The sequence below is a fragment of the Salminus brasiliensis genome, chromosome 14, assembly GCF_030463535.1.
Source record: "Salminus brasiliensis chromosome 14, fSalBra1.hap2, whole genome shotgun sequence".
In the NCBI taxonomy this organism is placed as follows: Eukaryota; Metazoa; Chordata; class Actinopteri; order Characiformes; family Bryconidae; genus Salminus; species Salminus brasiliensis.
In genome coordinates this window covers 12,251,657-12,264,573 of record NC_132891.1, presented here as the reverse complement: position 1 = coordinate 12,264,573, position 12,917 = coordinate 12,251,657, and the positions used below count along the sequence as shown (strand labels likewise).

The 12,917-nt window shown below is 41.8% G+C and overlaps 1 protein-coding gene across 15 annotated transcripts in view; it reads left to right on the top strand.

Annotated features, from left to right (window-relative positions):
• Nucleotides 1-12,917, top strand: part of ubr4 (ubiquitin protein ligase E3 component n-recognin 4) — a 36,521-nt gene that overhangs the window by 18,038 nt on the left and 5,566 nt on the right. For 7 of the 15 annotated variants that reach the window (XM_072696592.1, XM_072696590.1, XM_072696583.1 and 4 more), the window contains 41 exons: nucleotides 35-67; nucleotides 386-449; nucleotides 571-705; nucleotides 843-1,017; nucleotides 1,171-1,311; nucleotides 1,676-1,797; nucleotides 1,917-2,028; nucleotides 2,141-2,271; nucleotides 2,388-2,565; nucleotides 2,928-3,032; nucleotides 3,349-3,531; nucleotides 3,687-3,855; nucleotides 4,424-4,628; nucleotides 4,773-4,886; nucleotides 5,046-5,255; nucleotides 5,713-5,862; nucleotides 5,983-6,210; nucleotides 6,300-6,378; nucleotides 6,614-6,829; nucleotides 6,973-7,141; nucleotides 7,220-7,364; nucleotides 7,513-7,598; nucleotides 7,694-7,781; nucleotides 7,982-8,175; nucleotides 8,312-8,551; nucleotides 8,647-8,785; nucleotides 8,892-9,017; nucleotides 9,114-9,242; nucleotides 9,371-9,714; nucleotides 9,838-9,928; nucleotides 10,026-10,110; nucleotides 10,250-10,377; nucleotides 10,464-10,593; nucleotides 10,692-10,849; nucleotides 10,947-11,056; nucleotides 11,326-11,467; nucleotides 11,581-11,662; nucleotides 11,774-11,947; nucleotides 12,028-12,149; nucleotides 12,412-12,609; nucleotides 12,735-12,815. In XM_072696592.1, coding sequence (XP_072552693.1) covers nucleotides 35-67; nucleotides 386-449; nucleotides 571-705; nucleotides 843-1,017; nucleotides 1,171-1,311; nucleotides 1,676-1,797; nucleotides 1,917-2,028; nucleotides 2,141-2,271; nucleotides 2,388-2,565; nucleotides 2,928-3,032; nucleotides 3,349-3,531; nucleotides 3,687-3,855; nucleotides 4,424-4,628; nucleotides 4,773-4,886; nucleotides 5,046-5,255; nucleotides 5,713-5,862; nucleotides 5,983-6,210; nucleotides 6,300-6,378; nucleotides 6,614-6,829; nucleotides 6,973-7,141; nucleotides 7,220-7,364; nucleotides 7,513-7,598; nucleotides 7,694-7,781; nucleotides 7,982-8,175; nucleotides 8,312-8,551; nucleotides 8,647-8,785; nucleotides 8,892-9,017; nucleotides 9,114-9,242; nucleotides 9,371-9,714; nucleotides 9,838-9,928; nucleotides 10,026-10,110; nucleotides 10,250-10,377; nucleotides 10,464-10,593; nucleotides 10,692-10,849; nucleotides 10,947-11,056; nucleotides 11,326-11,467; nucleotides 11,581-11,662; nucleotides 11,774-11,947; nucleotides 12,028-12,149; nucleotides 12,412-12,609; nucleotides 12,735-12,815 — 5,911 coding nt within the window. The remainder of the gene's footprint in view (nucleotides 1-34; nucleotides 68-385; nucleotides 450-570; nucleotides 706-842; nucleotides 1,018-1,170; nucleotides 1,312-1,675; nucleotides 1,798-1,916; nucleotides 2,029-2,140; nucleotides 2,272-2,387; nucleotides 2,566-2,927; nucleotides 3,033-3,348; nucleotides 3,532-3,686; nucleotides 3,856-4,423; nucleotides 4,629-4,772; nucleotides 4,887-5,045; nucleotides 5,256-5,712; nucleotides 5,863-5,982; nucleotides 6,211-6,299; nucleotides 6,379-6,613; nucleotides 6,830-6,972; nucleotides 7,142-7,219; nucleotides 7,365-7,512; nucleotides 7,599-7,693; nucleotides 7,782-7,981; nucleotides 8,176-8,311; nucleotides 8,552-8,646; nucleotides 8,786-8,891; nucleotides 9,018-9,113; nucleotides 9,243-9,370; nucleotides 9,715-9,837; nucleotides 9,929-10,025; nucleotides 10,111-10,249; nucleotides 10,378-10,463; nucleotides 10,594-10,691; nucleotides 10,850-10,946; nucleotides 11,057-11,325; nucleotides 11,468-11,580; nucleotides 11,663-11,773; nucleotides 11,948-12,027; nucleotides 12,150-12,411; nucleotides 12,610-12,734; nucleotides 12,816-12,917) is intronic. The other 8 variants (XM_072696589.1, XM_072696585.1, XM_072696593.1 and 5 more) reach the window with 6 other exon arrangements.

Below are 12,917 nucleotides of genomic sequence, written 5' to 3'. Positions count from 1 at the left end.
TTTTCTTTGCTCCCAAAAAAACAATAAAATAAAGTTGCGAAACTGAGTCCTTATCAACCTTGGACCGGTTAGTAACCGCCCTTTCTCTGCTTGTTTGCATGGTGTTTGTGTGCGAGTGTGAATGTGTGAGAACACACAAGACAAAAGGAAAGCAGTTAAACTAAGCTTGCAATTGCATATGAAAAAGAGGGGCAAGAGAATTTCACTTTTTATTTTAATATCATGAGGTATCTCATGCTATTGCTCATTTAGATGCTTTTAACCATGTAGTTATATTATTTGGTAATTATTTGCATTGCTTTGAATTGTGTGGTTTTGGATAATTTACTCTTAATTCTGTACATTTCTTTAACACAGCATAAATGATATCCGTTTCCCTTTCTAGGTTGGTTGTCAGTTCCTTGGAAGCTCTGGAGAGCTGCTACGCTGTTGGCTCTGCCAGTGAAAAGGCAAGTAAAAGCTGTTCTTTTTTTTCTTTTTCTTTTTTCTTGATTTTCTCAAATTCTCCTGTTTAAAAAATCCTTTATAGTGTATATCCCTGTAATAATATGCTTTTGTTTTAATGCTTAGGAAAAAAGCAAGGGCCCAGCTCTGGAGTTGGCCACTCTTCTTCTGTCCATGCCAACTCCTGCTGGAGTCCAGCAGCAAACCAAAGGCCTTTTGGCCAGTCTGCACACCAGCCGTACAGCTTACCACAACCACAAAGTACGTACCAAGTCACATTGACCTAAACAGGACCTTATTTGTGCAGATTTGACCACTTTCCCTAATCTGTCTAACTGACACTGACAGTATTATTAAGCTGCTCTTACATGTAGTAATGGGGCTTCTCTTATGTGTAGGATCAGTCTCTGTTGAGCAATGCAGTGCAGTGTTTGAACAGCTGCAGTAAGGATGGTAAGGACTTGGACCCCGATGTGTTCCAGCGGCTAGTGATAACTGCCCGCTCCATTGCCATCATGAGACCCAACAACCTGGTGCACTTCACAGAGTCCAAGATGTCTCATGCAGAACTTGGTACACAAAACATTTTAAACATATTAAAGACAATATAATCCACCTCGAGAAACCGCATAGCTATTGATGTTTATGTTGTATGTAAAGTTTTTATACTTTTTTGTTTGTTTGTTTGTTTGTTTTCTCTCCCCTCTTCCCTTTTTCTCCTTTTAGATCTGAGTGAGGATGGTAAGGATGGCCTGAAGCAGGTTGATACTGAAGGCTGTAACTTCATCATGCAGCTGGTCAATAACTTCTGGAAACTCCATGCTTTGAAACCCAAGAATGCTTTCCTTGCTCCTGCCTGTTTGCCTGGTGGGTATATTGAGCTTAGTATTTTAGGCAGTATTTATATGCAAATGCTTATTGCAAATGTTTGCACACCCCTGGTCAATGACAGATTTTCTTGATTTTTCTGTGTGAAAATAAGTAAACAAGTAAACTTTTCATGCACATCTGTTTTATGGCACTGTTTCTATTCATTTTGTGAATTCAGCATGTTGGATTCAACATATTAAGCAAATAACTGGCTGAACAGACGTGTATTTACTGTAGAGGATGTGAACTTGTACACTTAGAATGTGACTTGATTAGGGGTGCCCAGACATTTGCATAAGACTATATATGACCTCATGAAACTCATATGAAATGCTTTTTTTTCTCTTTTTTTTCCCCTCAGGTCTGACCCACATTGAAGCCACAGTAAATGCACTGGTAGACATTATTCATGGCTATTGCACGTGTGAATTGGATTACATCAATGTGGCCTCCAAAATCTACATGCAGATGTTGCTCTGCCCTGTAAGATTTTGTCTATATGTGACCCGTTTGTCATTTGTTGCTATTGCAGTGGTATTCTTTTTAATCACTATTTGTGTAATGTAGTGTTAGTAGGTAATATCATCTACAATTTGTTACAGGATACATCTGTGAGCTTTGCCTGCAAACAAGCCCTCATAAGAGTGCTGAGACCAAGGAACAAGCGCAGGCATGTGACCCTGCCCTCTCCCCCACGTTCCAACACTCCAATGGGTAAGACCTAAATAAGGAATGATAAATTTATTAAATGTTTTTTTTAGACGTGCAGTGATGATTTATGCCGTGAGACTGTTTAAACATGGGTCCTTACTTGCAAAATGCCCAGGAGATAAAGATGATGACGACGACGATGATGCTGATGACAAGATGCAGCCGTCTGGCATGACAGGAGGGGAAAGCGGCAGGCAAGAGAGCCAAGAACAGAGCGAGGTGGACCATGGAGATTTTGAGATGGTGGTGAGTTTTGGCCAAGGACTGCCCCATTTTACTTACTGCTATTGGGTTACAGTAAACGGGCTCAATGTGTCGCATGAAGGCGGTTGTTATGTAATTCTCTTTTCTCTGATGTGCAGTCTGAGTCCATGGTTCTGGAAACAGCGGAGAACGTAAACAATGGAAACCCATCTCCTCTGGAGGCTCTTCTGGCTGGAGCAGAGGGCTTCCCACCAATGCTGGATATCCCTCCTGATGCTGATGATGAGACCATGGTTGAGCTGGCCATAGCTCTCAGTCTCCAGCAGGATCAGCAAGGTTAATGTTCTTGTCTACGACTGACTTGAATAAACAGAGCTTTTAGTGCATATTGTTTGTCCAATGAGGGGGGACAAAGGTGCATCTCCAAAATAGTGGCTTTAGGGGAGAAATACAGAAATTGATTAACTATAAATGGAAGTTGATGCAAAATAAGAGTTTATTCCAAGTAGTTTAGAGCATTTCTATTGGTCTGTTTTTCATGATTTATTTACACAGTGTACAGTGCAGCTACAGAGTTTAAATGATGGAGAAAACGGTCAATGTGCAAAATGTAAATTCATGTTTTTCATTGGACAGCAGTGAGGTTTCTCTGTCTATACAGTGTATTTTAAGTGCATATCTGTGTCTTCCTGGTGCAGGTAGCAGCAGCAGTGCTCTGGGCCTTCAGAGTCTAGGCCTTTCTGGCCAGGCTCCCAGCTCCTCTTCTTTGGATGCAGGCACCTTGTCTGATACAACTGCATCAGGTAACTGCACCCACCTTTTTTTTTTAATAGATACATTAGTACAAACTTTTAACATTCATAGTACATTTACTCACTTTACACTTTCATCACATATCAAAATACATTTTCCTTGACAGTGTCTTAGTTGGGAATAGTTTGGATACTTACTGTAGCACTTCTAGCCAACTTGCATCCTTATTAGTTTTCTTAATGTTGGGCTAGAGACTTCATCCCCTCTATTTATAGAAAACTATGGCATGCAGTGTTTGTAATTGCTGTTTGTGTGCACCTTTTAGAAAACCCCCTTGCAAAGCCTGCTGTTTTTTTCCTGTAACAGCTCTGGTTATACTTTCAGCCCCAGCCTCGGACGATGAGGGGAGCACAGCAGCCACCGACGGCTCCACGCTGCGCACCTCTCCCGCCGAGCACGGGGGCAGTGTGGGCTCAGAGAGTGGAGGAAGTGCCATCGACTCAGTGGCCGGAGAACATAACGGTGAGGGTCGAGGTGGGAAGGACGTGTGTAAGCAGAGCTGCTATTATAAACATTCAGTCTTTTTTATGATGATTTTTTAGATGCCCTTTAGTGGGGACAATTAAATATGGTACTTTTTGGTTTGAATCTTTTATCTTTTGCTATCCAATCCTGAAGCTGACTGTAGAAGTTCTGTGTTGCAGTGTCTGGGCGTAGCAGTGCTTATGGGGACACGGCAGTGGAGGGCCATCCTGCAGGACCAGGCAGTGTGAGCTCCAGCACAGGAGCCATCAGCACCACCACAGCCCAGCAGGAGGGAGATGGCTCTGAGGGGGAGGGAGAGAATGAAGGGGACATCCACACTAGCAATAGGTCTGCTTTTTACAGAGCATCAGTTAGGGATTTTATGAAACCTTGTTATATTGATTATCAAATGGTACCTTGTTTTACGGATACATTTTAATCTATTACGTTCACATTTATTCCCTTTTGGCTCATTCACTTTTTATTTGTAACAACTAGGCAGCCACAAGGTGGAGATTCAGTGCTGTTTCCTGTAATAGTTGACTGTTAAAGGGACCTATTTTAAACAAACAATACACATAAGAATCAATAATCAATCAGAAAAGCCCTGAGGCAGCTGGAAATGATTTAATGATTTTTGCAGATTTTAACTAAGTGGGAAGCAGATTTCATTGTTTTTACATGCTGCTGCTTAGCATAGTGTACAGCACCTTGTTCAAAACTGTTTTAGAAAGGGTAACCAAATATTGACGTGTAAAAAAATGACAGGCATGCACAATGTGGTGAACTGAAATGTAGTTGATAGTTTTGACATCTAGAAATTGTTGCTGTTTAAGCATAATGATACCAGTCTGTCAGTCTCTGCTGTTTTCTAGGTTGCAGTTAGAAACACTCTGTGTGTGTCTCTTATCTCTAGGTTGCACATGGTGCGTCTGATGCTGCTGGAGCGGCTCTTGCAGCACCTGTCTCAGCTGCACAGTGTGGGTGGGGTGCGTGCCATCCCATACATGCAGGTGATCCTCATGCTGACCGCTGACCTGGATGGAGAAGATGAGAAGGACAAGGGAGCGTTGGACGACCTGCTAGCTCAGCTCATTGCTGAGCTCGGCATGCACAAGAAGGTTAGATCTTAGCAGCGGTGGTCTAGATTTACAAAGAGAAATGTTTTTAACACAGATAACACCGAAAACATAGTTTGTTAACTGCTCAGTTTTTGTTTTGTTTTTTTTAAACCTGGTTTGATGATGTAAATTTTCTTCCTTTAGGATGTCTCTAAGAAGAACGAGCGCAGTCCAGTAAATGAGGTGCATCTGGTCATCATGAGGCTACTCAGTGTCTTCATGTCACGCACTAAATCTGGCTCCAAGTCGTCTTCAGAGGTACCTACCTATTCAGAATTTTTTTTTTGGAAAGCATGTGTTTGTTTTTTTTGACATGCCATCTCTCCAGATTTTTCATCAGCACCCTTTTGAAAGTATTACTTTTGTGCAGTTCCTCTAAATTTCTTTGGCCATGTTTTGATTTGTGTTCCTCTACAGTCCTCCTCTCTTATCTCCAACGCCACGGCTACTGCTCTGTTAAGTCTGGGAGCAATAGACTACTGCCTGCATGTGCTGAAATCTCTGCTGGAGTTCTGGAAGACTCAGCAGGGTGAAGAGGAGCCAGCGGCTGCCAGTCAGCTCCTTAAACCCCACACCTCCTCCTCTCCCCCGGACATGAGCCCCTTCTTTCTGCGCCAGTATGTCAAGGTAAAAAAAAAAAAAAAAAAAAAAAAAAATCCCATCACCAAGAGCCAAGTCACTTTCATACTGAACATTTTTATATTGAAATGTCAGTATTTTAAGCAGTGGCTTTTAGTGTGATTTGGGCCAGTTAGTTGCACAAGAACATTTGGATAAAGGATAAAGGTGCACGTATTTGTCACTGTACAGTGTACACTGTACAGCGAAATGTGTCCTCCGCATTTAACCCATCTGGTAGTGAACACACACACACACCACACCACTGCCCTACGGAAAAGCATGCCGTTACTGACCATAAATAAAAAAAAAAAAACTTTTCCAGCAGCTTTTTAGCTTGTCCTCCGATGCAGAAAGACATTCGTAGCTTCTCTCCATGGCTTTAGAAAAGAAATTACACGATTACTGAGTCATGTAGTCCCTGTGCAGGTTTTATTTGATCATACTTCACATTTCTCTTTCTCAGGGTCATGCTGCTGATGTTTTTGAAGCGTACTCACAACTCCTCACTGAAATGGTACTGCGCCTGCCCTATCAGATCAAGAAGATTGCTGACACGAATCCCCGCATTCCACCCCCCATCTTTGACCATTCTTGGTTCTACTTTCTCTCTGAGGCAAGTTATATTCTTTCTAGCCTGTAGCAATTCTTTGTAGCCTCTAGTCTTGTTTCTGTTTCTCCTTTCCTGTGTATTTTTTATAGTAATCAGGTGTTCTTTGTCACATTTTTTTTGTAGTATCTGATGATCCAGCAGACTCCATTTGTGAGAAGGCAGGTTAGGAAGCTGCTGCTGTTTATCTGTGGCTCAAAGGAAAAGTATCGCCAGCTACGAGACCTTCATACACTGGACTCCCACGTTCGCAGCATCAAAAAGCTTCTGGAAGAGCAGGGCATCTTCCTCAGGGGAGGCATTGTCACAGCTACCTCTGGCTCTGCCCTACAGTATGACACACTCATTAGTCTGGTGAGTGAGCAAAGCCCAGAGAATGTGGCGTGTATGAGTGTTATCAATACCTGAGCAACATTTACATTGGGCCTCTTTGCTTGTTTCAGATGGAGCACCTGAAAGCATGTGCTGAAATTGCCACACAAAGAACTGTCAACTGGCAGAAGTTTTGTATGAAAGATGATTGTAAGTTTTGAGTTTGTTTTTTGTTTTTTTTTTCATAGTTTTGTTACGTTAGTTTATTGTTTAATAAATGAGCTACAAGTTGGGTAGAATAGTTTTCCCTGTAGGGCCTGAGTTCACACAACTAGCTGTCCCCTTATTGAGTGACAGAAATTGCTTAAACCAGGGATGTCCAGTCTTATCTGCGAAGGGCTGGTGTTGATGCCTCAGCGAAACTGATCTCTGTCTCTTTCGGCAGCGGTGCTGTACTTCCTTCTGCAAGTAAGTTTTCTAGTGGATGAGGGAGTGTCTCCAGTGCTGCTGCAGCTGCTTTCATGTGCCCTGTGTGGCAGTAAAGTCTTGGCTGCCTCTTCCTCTGGGGGTTCTGCCTCAGGGGCTGGAGCCTCACAGTCTTCTCAGAGCAAGTCGTCCAGCAAAAAGAGCAAGAAGGAAGACAAGGAAAAGGAAAAAGAAGGTGATCACTAATCCTCCCAAGAATGAATGTTTTGGACATAACACTAAAAAAATACAACTGGGCAGTTGTTCACTATCAGTAAATGAGAATGTGGGTTTAGCTTTATTTTTCCTTCTTCATCATGTTTCTTTATCTACTGTCAGGCGATGGAGCAGCAAGCCAGGAGGATCAGCTTTGCACCGCTCTGGTTAGTCAGCTCAACAAGTTTGCCGACAAAGAGACTTTGATTCAGTTCCTGCGCTGCTTCCTGCTGGAGTCCAACTCTTCCTCAGTTCGCTGGCAAGCCCACTGCTTGGCCTTGCACATTTACAGGTACACCACACATCTCGTTTTAATTTTGAAATTAAAAGAAGGCCCTGCACGTCATTAACCAAGTATAAATGTTTACAGGAACTCCAACAAATCCCAGCAGGAGTTACTGCTGGACCTGACCTGGGCTATCTGGCCAGAGCTCCCTGCTTATGGTCGTAAAGCTGCTCAATTTGTCGACCTACTGGGATACTTTTCCCTTAAAACCCCTCAGACCGAAAAGAAGGTATCTTATTTATCTGACACACACACAGGTGTAAAGTCACATTTGTAATTGCAGCAGATGGTAATTGTAGAATTTCATTCATACACTGAAATAGAAATGAATTTTTGAAAAGTTGAAAAGTTTTATTTATAGAATTTTATTCTTTCAGCTGAAGGAGTACTCTCAGAAAGCTGTTGAGATTTTGAGGGCACAAAACCACATTCTCACCAATCATCCAAACTCCAACATATACAAGTAAGTTGATTGACCTTTTTGACACTTAATGATTTGCTCATTTGTATCACAAAGCTTTGTGCATTAATTTGATTTTTGTTTTCTTTGTTTTTAAGCACCCTCTCTGGACTAGTGGAATTTGATGGATTTTACCTTGAAAGTGATCCCTGCTTAGTGTGCAACAATCCTGAAGTGCCCTTCTCTGTAAGTACAGTGCATCCTACAAGCGTGCAATTTTAAAACCATTGTCTGTCTATATGTCTGCATATATATATATATATATATATATATATATATATATATATATATATATATATATATATATATATATATATATATATATATATATATAAAAATATGACACATATAGTTTATTCACTTTTAATTGCATTTTCTTTTGTCAGAACATCAAACTGTCATCTATCAAAGTGGATACTCGTTATACCACCACTCAGCAAGTGGTAAAGTTGATTGGCAGTCACACAATCAGCAAAGTCACTGTGAAGATTGGTGATCTCAAGAGAACCAAGATGGTGCGCACCATCAATCTCTACTATAACAACAGGACTGTGCAGGCTATTGTGGAGTTAAAGAATAAGTAAGTTCATTTTTATGTACTTCATATATGTATTGACTATGCTGAATTATTTAGGATCTTACTTTTGGATCAAACCAAGTTATTTGTGTTCATGGTTTAAGTTTAGGACTAAATTTTGTTTGTTTGGTCATTCTAGACCTGCTCGTTGGCATAAGGCTAAGAGAGTACCGTTGACTCCTGGACAGACTGAAGTGAAAATCGACCTTCCTCTCCCCATTGTGGCTTCCAACTTGATGATCGAGTTTTCAGACTTCTATGAGAACTACCAGGCATCGACAGAGACCCTGCAGTGCCCTCGCTGCAGCGCCTCTGTGCCTGCCAATCCAGGAGTGTGTGGCAACTGTGGAGAGAATGTTTACCAGTGTCACAAATGCAGGTATAGGGACAGATTTCCACACTGTACACAAGGAAATAAACTGGTTTTAATCACTGTACCTGACATTAATTTGTTGGGTTTCCTCCCTTTTCTAGATCCATTAATTATGATGAGAAGGATCCCTTCTTGTGTAATGCCTGTGGCTTTTGTAAATATGCTCGCTTTGACTTTATGCTCTATGCCAAACCCTGCTGTGCTGTGGATCCCATAGAAAATGAAGAAGACAGAAAAAAGGCAAGAAGCAATTTCTTTGATAAATACTTGCATTTTTATTCTCCCTAATTAAAATTAAATGGTGCTAAATCTTTTTTTTTTTTTTTTTTTGGCTTGTTTCATTCAGGCTGTGACCAACATAAACACTCTTCTGGACAAGGCTGACCGTGTGTATCATCAACTCATGGGCCATCGACCTCAGCTTGAGAGTTTGCTGTCCAAAGTAAATGAGGCAGCTCCAGAGAAACCACAGGTCAGTATTTAAACCAGGATGGTCTGCTAAATGAGTTCTTCTATATTTTTATTGTAAGATATGTGATTACATTGTTTGAATTATTCATTGTTGTAGGATGACACTGGTGCAGGAGCAGGCCTGGGCACCTCCACTGCAAGTGTAAACAGGTACATTCAACAGCTAGCTCAGGAGTACAGTGGAGACTGCAAAACCTCATTTGATGAGCTCTCTAAAATCATACAGGTAAGAGAAAGTCTTACATTTGACAAATCCAGTCCTTGAATACTAATTTGGTTGAGTATCTGTTGCTGTAACTGTTAACCTAGTAAAACACTCCAAACTCTAGAGCTTGTTTTTCCCTCTCCACACAGAAAGTGCTTGCTTCTCGTAAAGAGCTGCTGGAGTATGACTTGCAACAGCGAGAGGCAGCCACAAAGTCCTCCCGCACCAGCACCCAGCCCACCTTTACTGCCAGTCAGTATCGTGCCCTGTCTGTGCTGGGCTGTGGGCACACCTCCTCCACCAAGTGCTATGGCTGTGCATCTGCAGTTACGGGCCACTGCATCACTCTCTTGCGTGCACTGGCCACCAACACCGCCATCAGGCAGATCCTGGTACTACAGGGGCTCATCAGAGAGCTCTTTGAATACAACCTTCGCCGTGGCACTGGAGCCATGAGGGAAGAGGTCCGCCAGCTCATCTGCTTGCTAACCAGGTATGGCTTGCATACATTTCTGTCTGCCTCTGTGTTGTGGACATAAATTAAGAGGGTTTAAGTCTGCCCTTTAAATCTTAAAAACATTATCTGGTTAATGGTTTGAATTGATTACTTTGGCAGAGATCACCCAGAAGCCACTCAGCAGATGAATGACCTCATTATTGCAAAGGTGTCAGCTGCTCTGAAGGGACATTGGGCCAATCCTGACCTGGTATGATTTGTCTGTCACTGATTAGAATTTTATTTTATTTTTTTCTTCCCACTTTCTTGTTTTTTGGTGTGTAAATGTATGTGGTATTGCTCTTTAGGTCAGTAGTCTACAGTACGAAATGCTGCTCCTCACTGACTCCATAGCAAAAGAAGGAGGTTGCTGGGAACTGAGGCTGCGCTGTGGTGAGCCAACTCATTTTTTTAGCTAAAAGTATTGCCATTATCCAGGTACTTTTAACATCATTCAACGCAGACCTCTTTTAGTCAGTCTCTGACATCATTTAATCGATTAAGCACTAAAACACTTTTATGCTGTCCACAGCCCTCAGCTTGTTCCTAATGGCAGTCAATATAAAGACTCCAGTAGTGGTGGAGAACATTACTCTGATGTGCCTGAGAATCTTACAGAAACTCATTAAACCCCCTGCACCCACCAGCAAGAAAAACAAGGTACTGTGAAATTCTGTTAGCACTGACATTTTAGGCAATTCTCAGATCTTTCAATTCTAATGAATGTAACGGTCACTCTTTCTCAGGATGCTGCTGTTGAATCCCTGACCACAGTCAAGCCATATAGCAATGAGATACATGCTCAGGCTCAGCTCTGGCTCAAAAAGGATCCCAAGGCATCATATGAGGCCTGGAAAAAGTGCCTTCCTGCTAGATGTAAGTGTTTTCAGTTAAGCCAGAACATTGTTTTCAAGTGCTGGAAATTTAGCTTCAGCTTTTCATATGCTTCAATTTTTTGCCCTCATCTCGGTCAGGTCAAGAGCCTGCCTCGAAGCCTTTGAATAAGGCTGAGATCAGAAGACAGTACCTGATGGAAAAATATGTGTGGAAATGGAAGCAGTTCATGAGATCGAGATCCGAGGGTCTGTTCCCTCGATTGCTCAAGCTGGGCCACAACAACTGGCTAAGACAGGTAAAATCTCAGTTTGACAAAGGCATTAATTCATGGTCATCTTAAGCAAATGCTACCGCGTAGAGAAACTCACTAATATAATAATCTCTCTCTTCAGGTGCTTTTCACTCCAGCCACTCAGGCAGCAAGACAAGCCGCCTGCACCATTGTAGAGGCCCTAACAACCATCCCCAGCCGTAAGCAGCAGGTCCTGGATCTTCTTACAAGGTATGCATCACTTTGATAAAGAGGATTTTACCTAAGTGTAAAATTGTTTTTTTTATTTGCTGACCTTGCTGTGCAACATTTGCCACTTCTCTTCAGAATCGTGCTCTAAATAAGCTAAAACTGCTCCACTTTGCTAGCTGTTGTTTAGATGTCCCTGCTTCTTGTTCTCATTCATTTTTAGGAAAATTATTTAGGGAATTATTGGTAGGCGGTGTCTGTCTGTGTTTTGGATCTTACTGTGGCTTTTTTTTTTTGTTGTTGTCTTCCAGTTACCTAGACGAACTGAGTATTGCTGGGGAATGTGCTGCTGAGTACCTGGCTCTCTACCAGAAGCTCATAAAACCTGCTCACTGGAAAGTGTACCTGGCTGCTCGAGGTGTTCTGCCCTACATTGGTAATCTTATAACAAAGGTAATATCTTCAGCTTTCAGCTTAGCAGAACTCAGTACTCTGCAACAAATCATTTATTATTAGTCCACATCTATACATTAGTCTCATTAGTTTTATCCATTTGTTTGCTTTAGGAAATTGCCCATCTCTTAGCCTTGGAGGAAGCCACACTGAGTACAGACCTGCAGCAAGGATATGCCCTCAAGAGTCTTACTGGTAAAAGCAATTTTATATACAATTATTTATTTATTTATTTTCCTTATAGTTCTAATGCATACTACAGATAGTATGAAATAGTATAATGCCATGTAACTGTGTCTACTGTAGGCCTGCTGTCCTCCTTTGTGGAAGTGGAGTCCATAAAACGTCACTTTAAAAGCCGGTTAGTAGGCACTGTGCTGAATGGGTACTTGTGTTTGAGGAAGCTGGTGGTTCAGAGAACCAAACTGATCGATGAGACTCAAGACATGCTGCTGGAGATGTTGGAGGACATGACTACAGGTAACTGCTATACCGCTTAGCTTAGTCTCAGAGTTACTGTTGTTCTACACAGGAATACTCATGTCTGTTTATTGTTACAGGGACTGAGTCGGAGACAAAAGCATTTATGGCAGTGTGTATTGAGACAGCAAAACGCTACAACCTGGACGATTACCGCACTCCTGTCTTCATCTTTGAGAGGCTCTGCAGCATTATCTACCCTGTGAGTTACTCCTTTTTCTTGCTTGTTCATCAGAGAGGCATCAGATTTTGTGAACATTGTGTTGCTGTCCCACAAAAACTTAATGTCTCTAAAATGTCAACTTTGCAAGAGAATGACTTAAACTTTATTTTAGATAACTTTGTGTCAATACATCATGATGAAGATACATGTTTTTTGCATGGCAATGATGATTTTCTTTCTATAAAGTCAATGTCCATGTCTTTCTCACTACTTTTCACTCTTGCACGTCCCACTCTCTCAGGAGGAGAACGAGGTGACCGAGTTTTTCGTCACTCTGGAAAAGGACCCACAGCAGGAGGACTTTCTGCAAGGCCGCATGCCAGGGAATCCTTACAGCAGTAATGAACCTGGCATTGGCCCACTTATGAGGGACATCAAGAACAAGATCTGCCAAGATTGTGACCTGGTTGCGCTGCTGGAGGACGACAGTGGCATGGAGGTAGCTAATAAACACAGCAAGCTTGTACCAAAGTACAGGAGCTTTCGGCTGATGTTTTTTTTTTTTTCTGTAAGATGATTGTATGCCCCTTTTAACTGATCATTTTCTGTGCTTTGTCTCTTCAGCTTCTTGTGAATAACAAGATCATTAGTTTGGATCTGTCTGTGGCAGAGGTCTACAAGAAAGTCTGGTGTCCTACCAATGAGGTGAGGTTACATAATGTTCAGGCACATAGTGTGGTATGCTATTATTTCATTTGAGTTTATTTTGGTGCCATCTTGGCATGTGACTGGCTTTAAAAGCAAGTG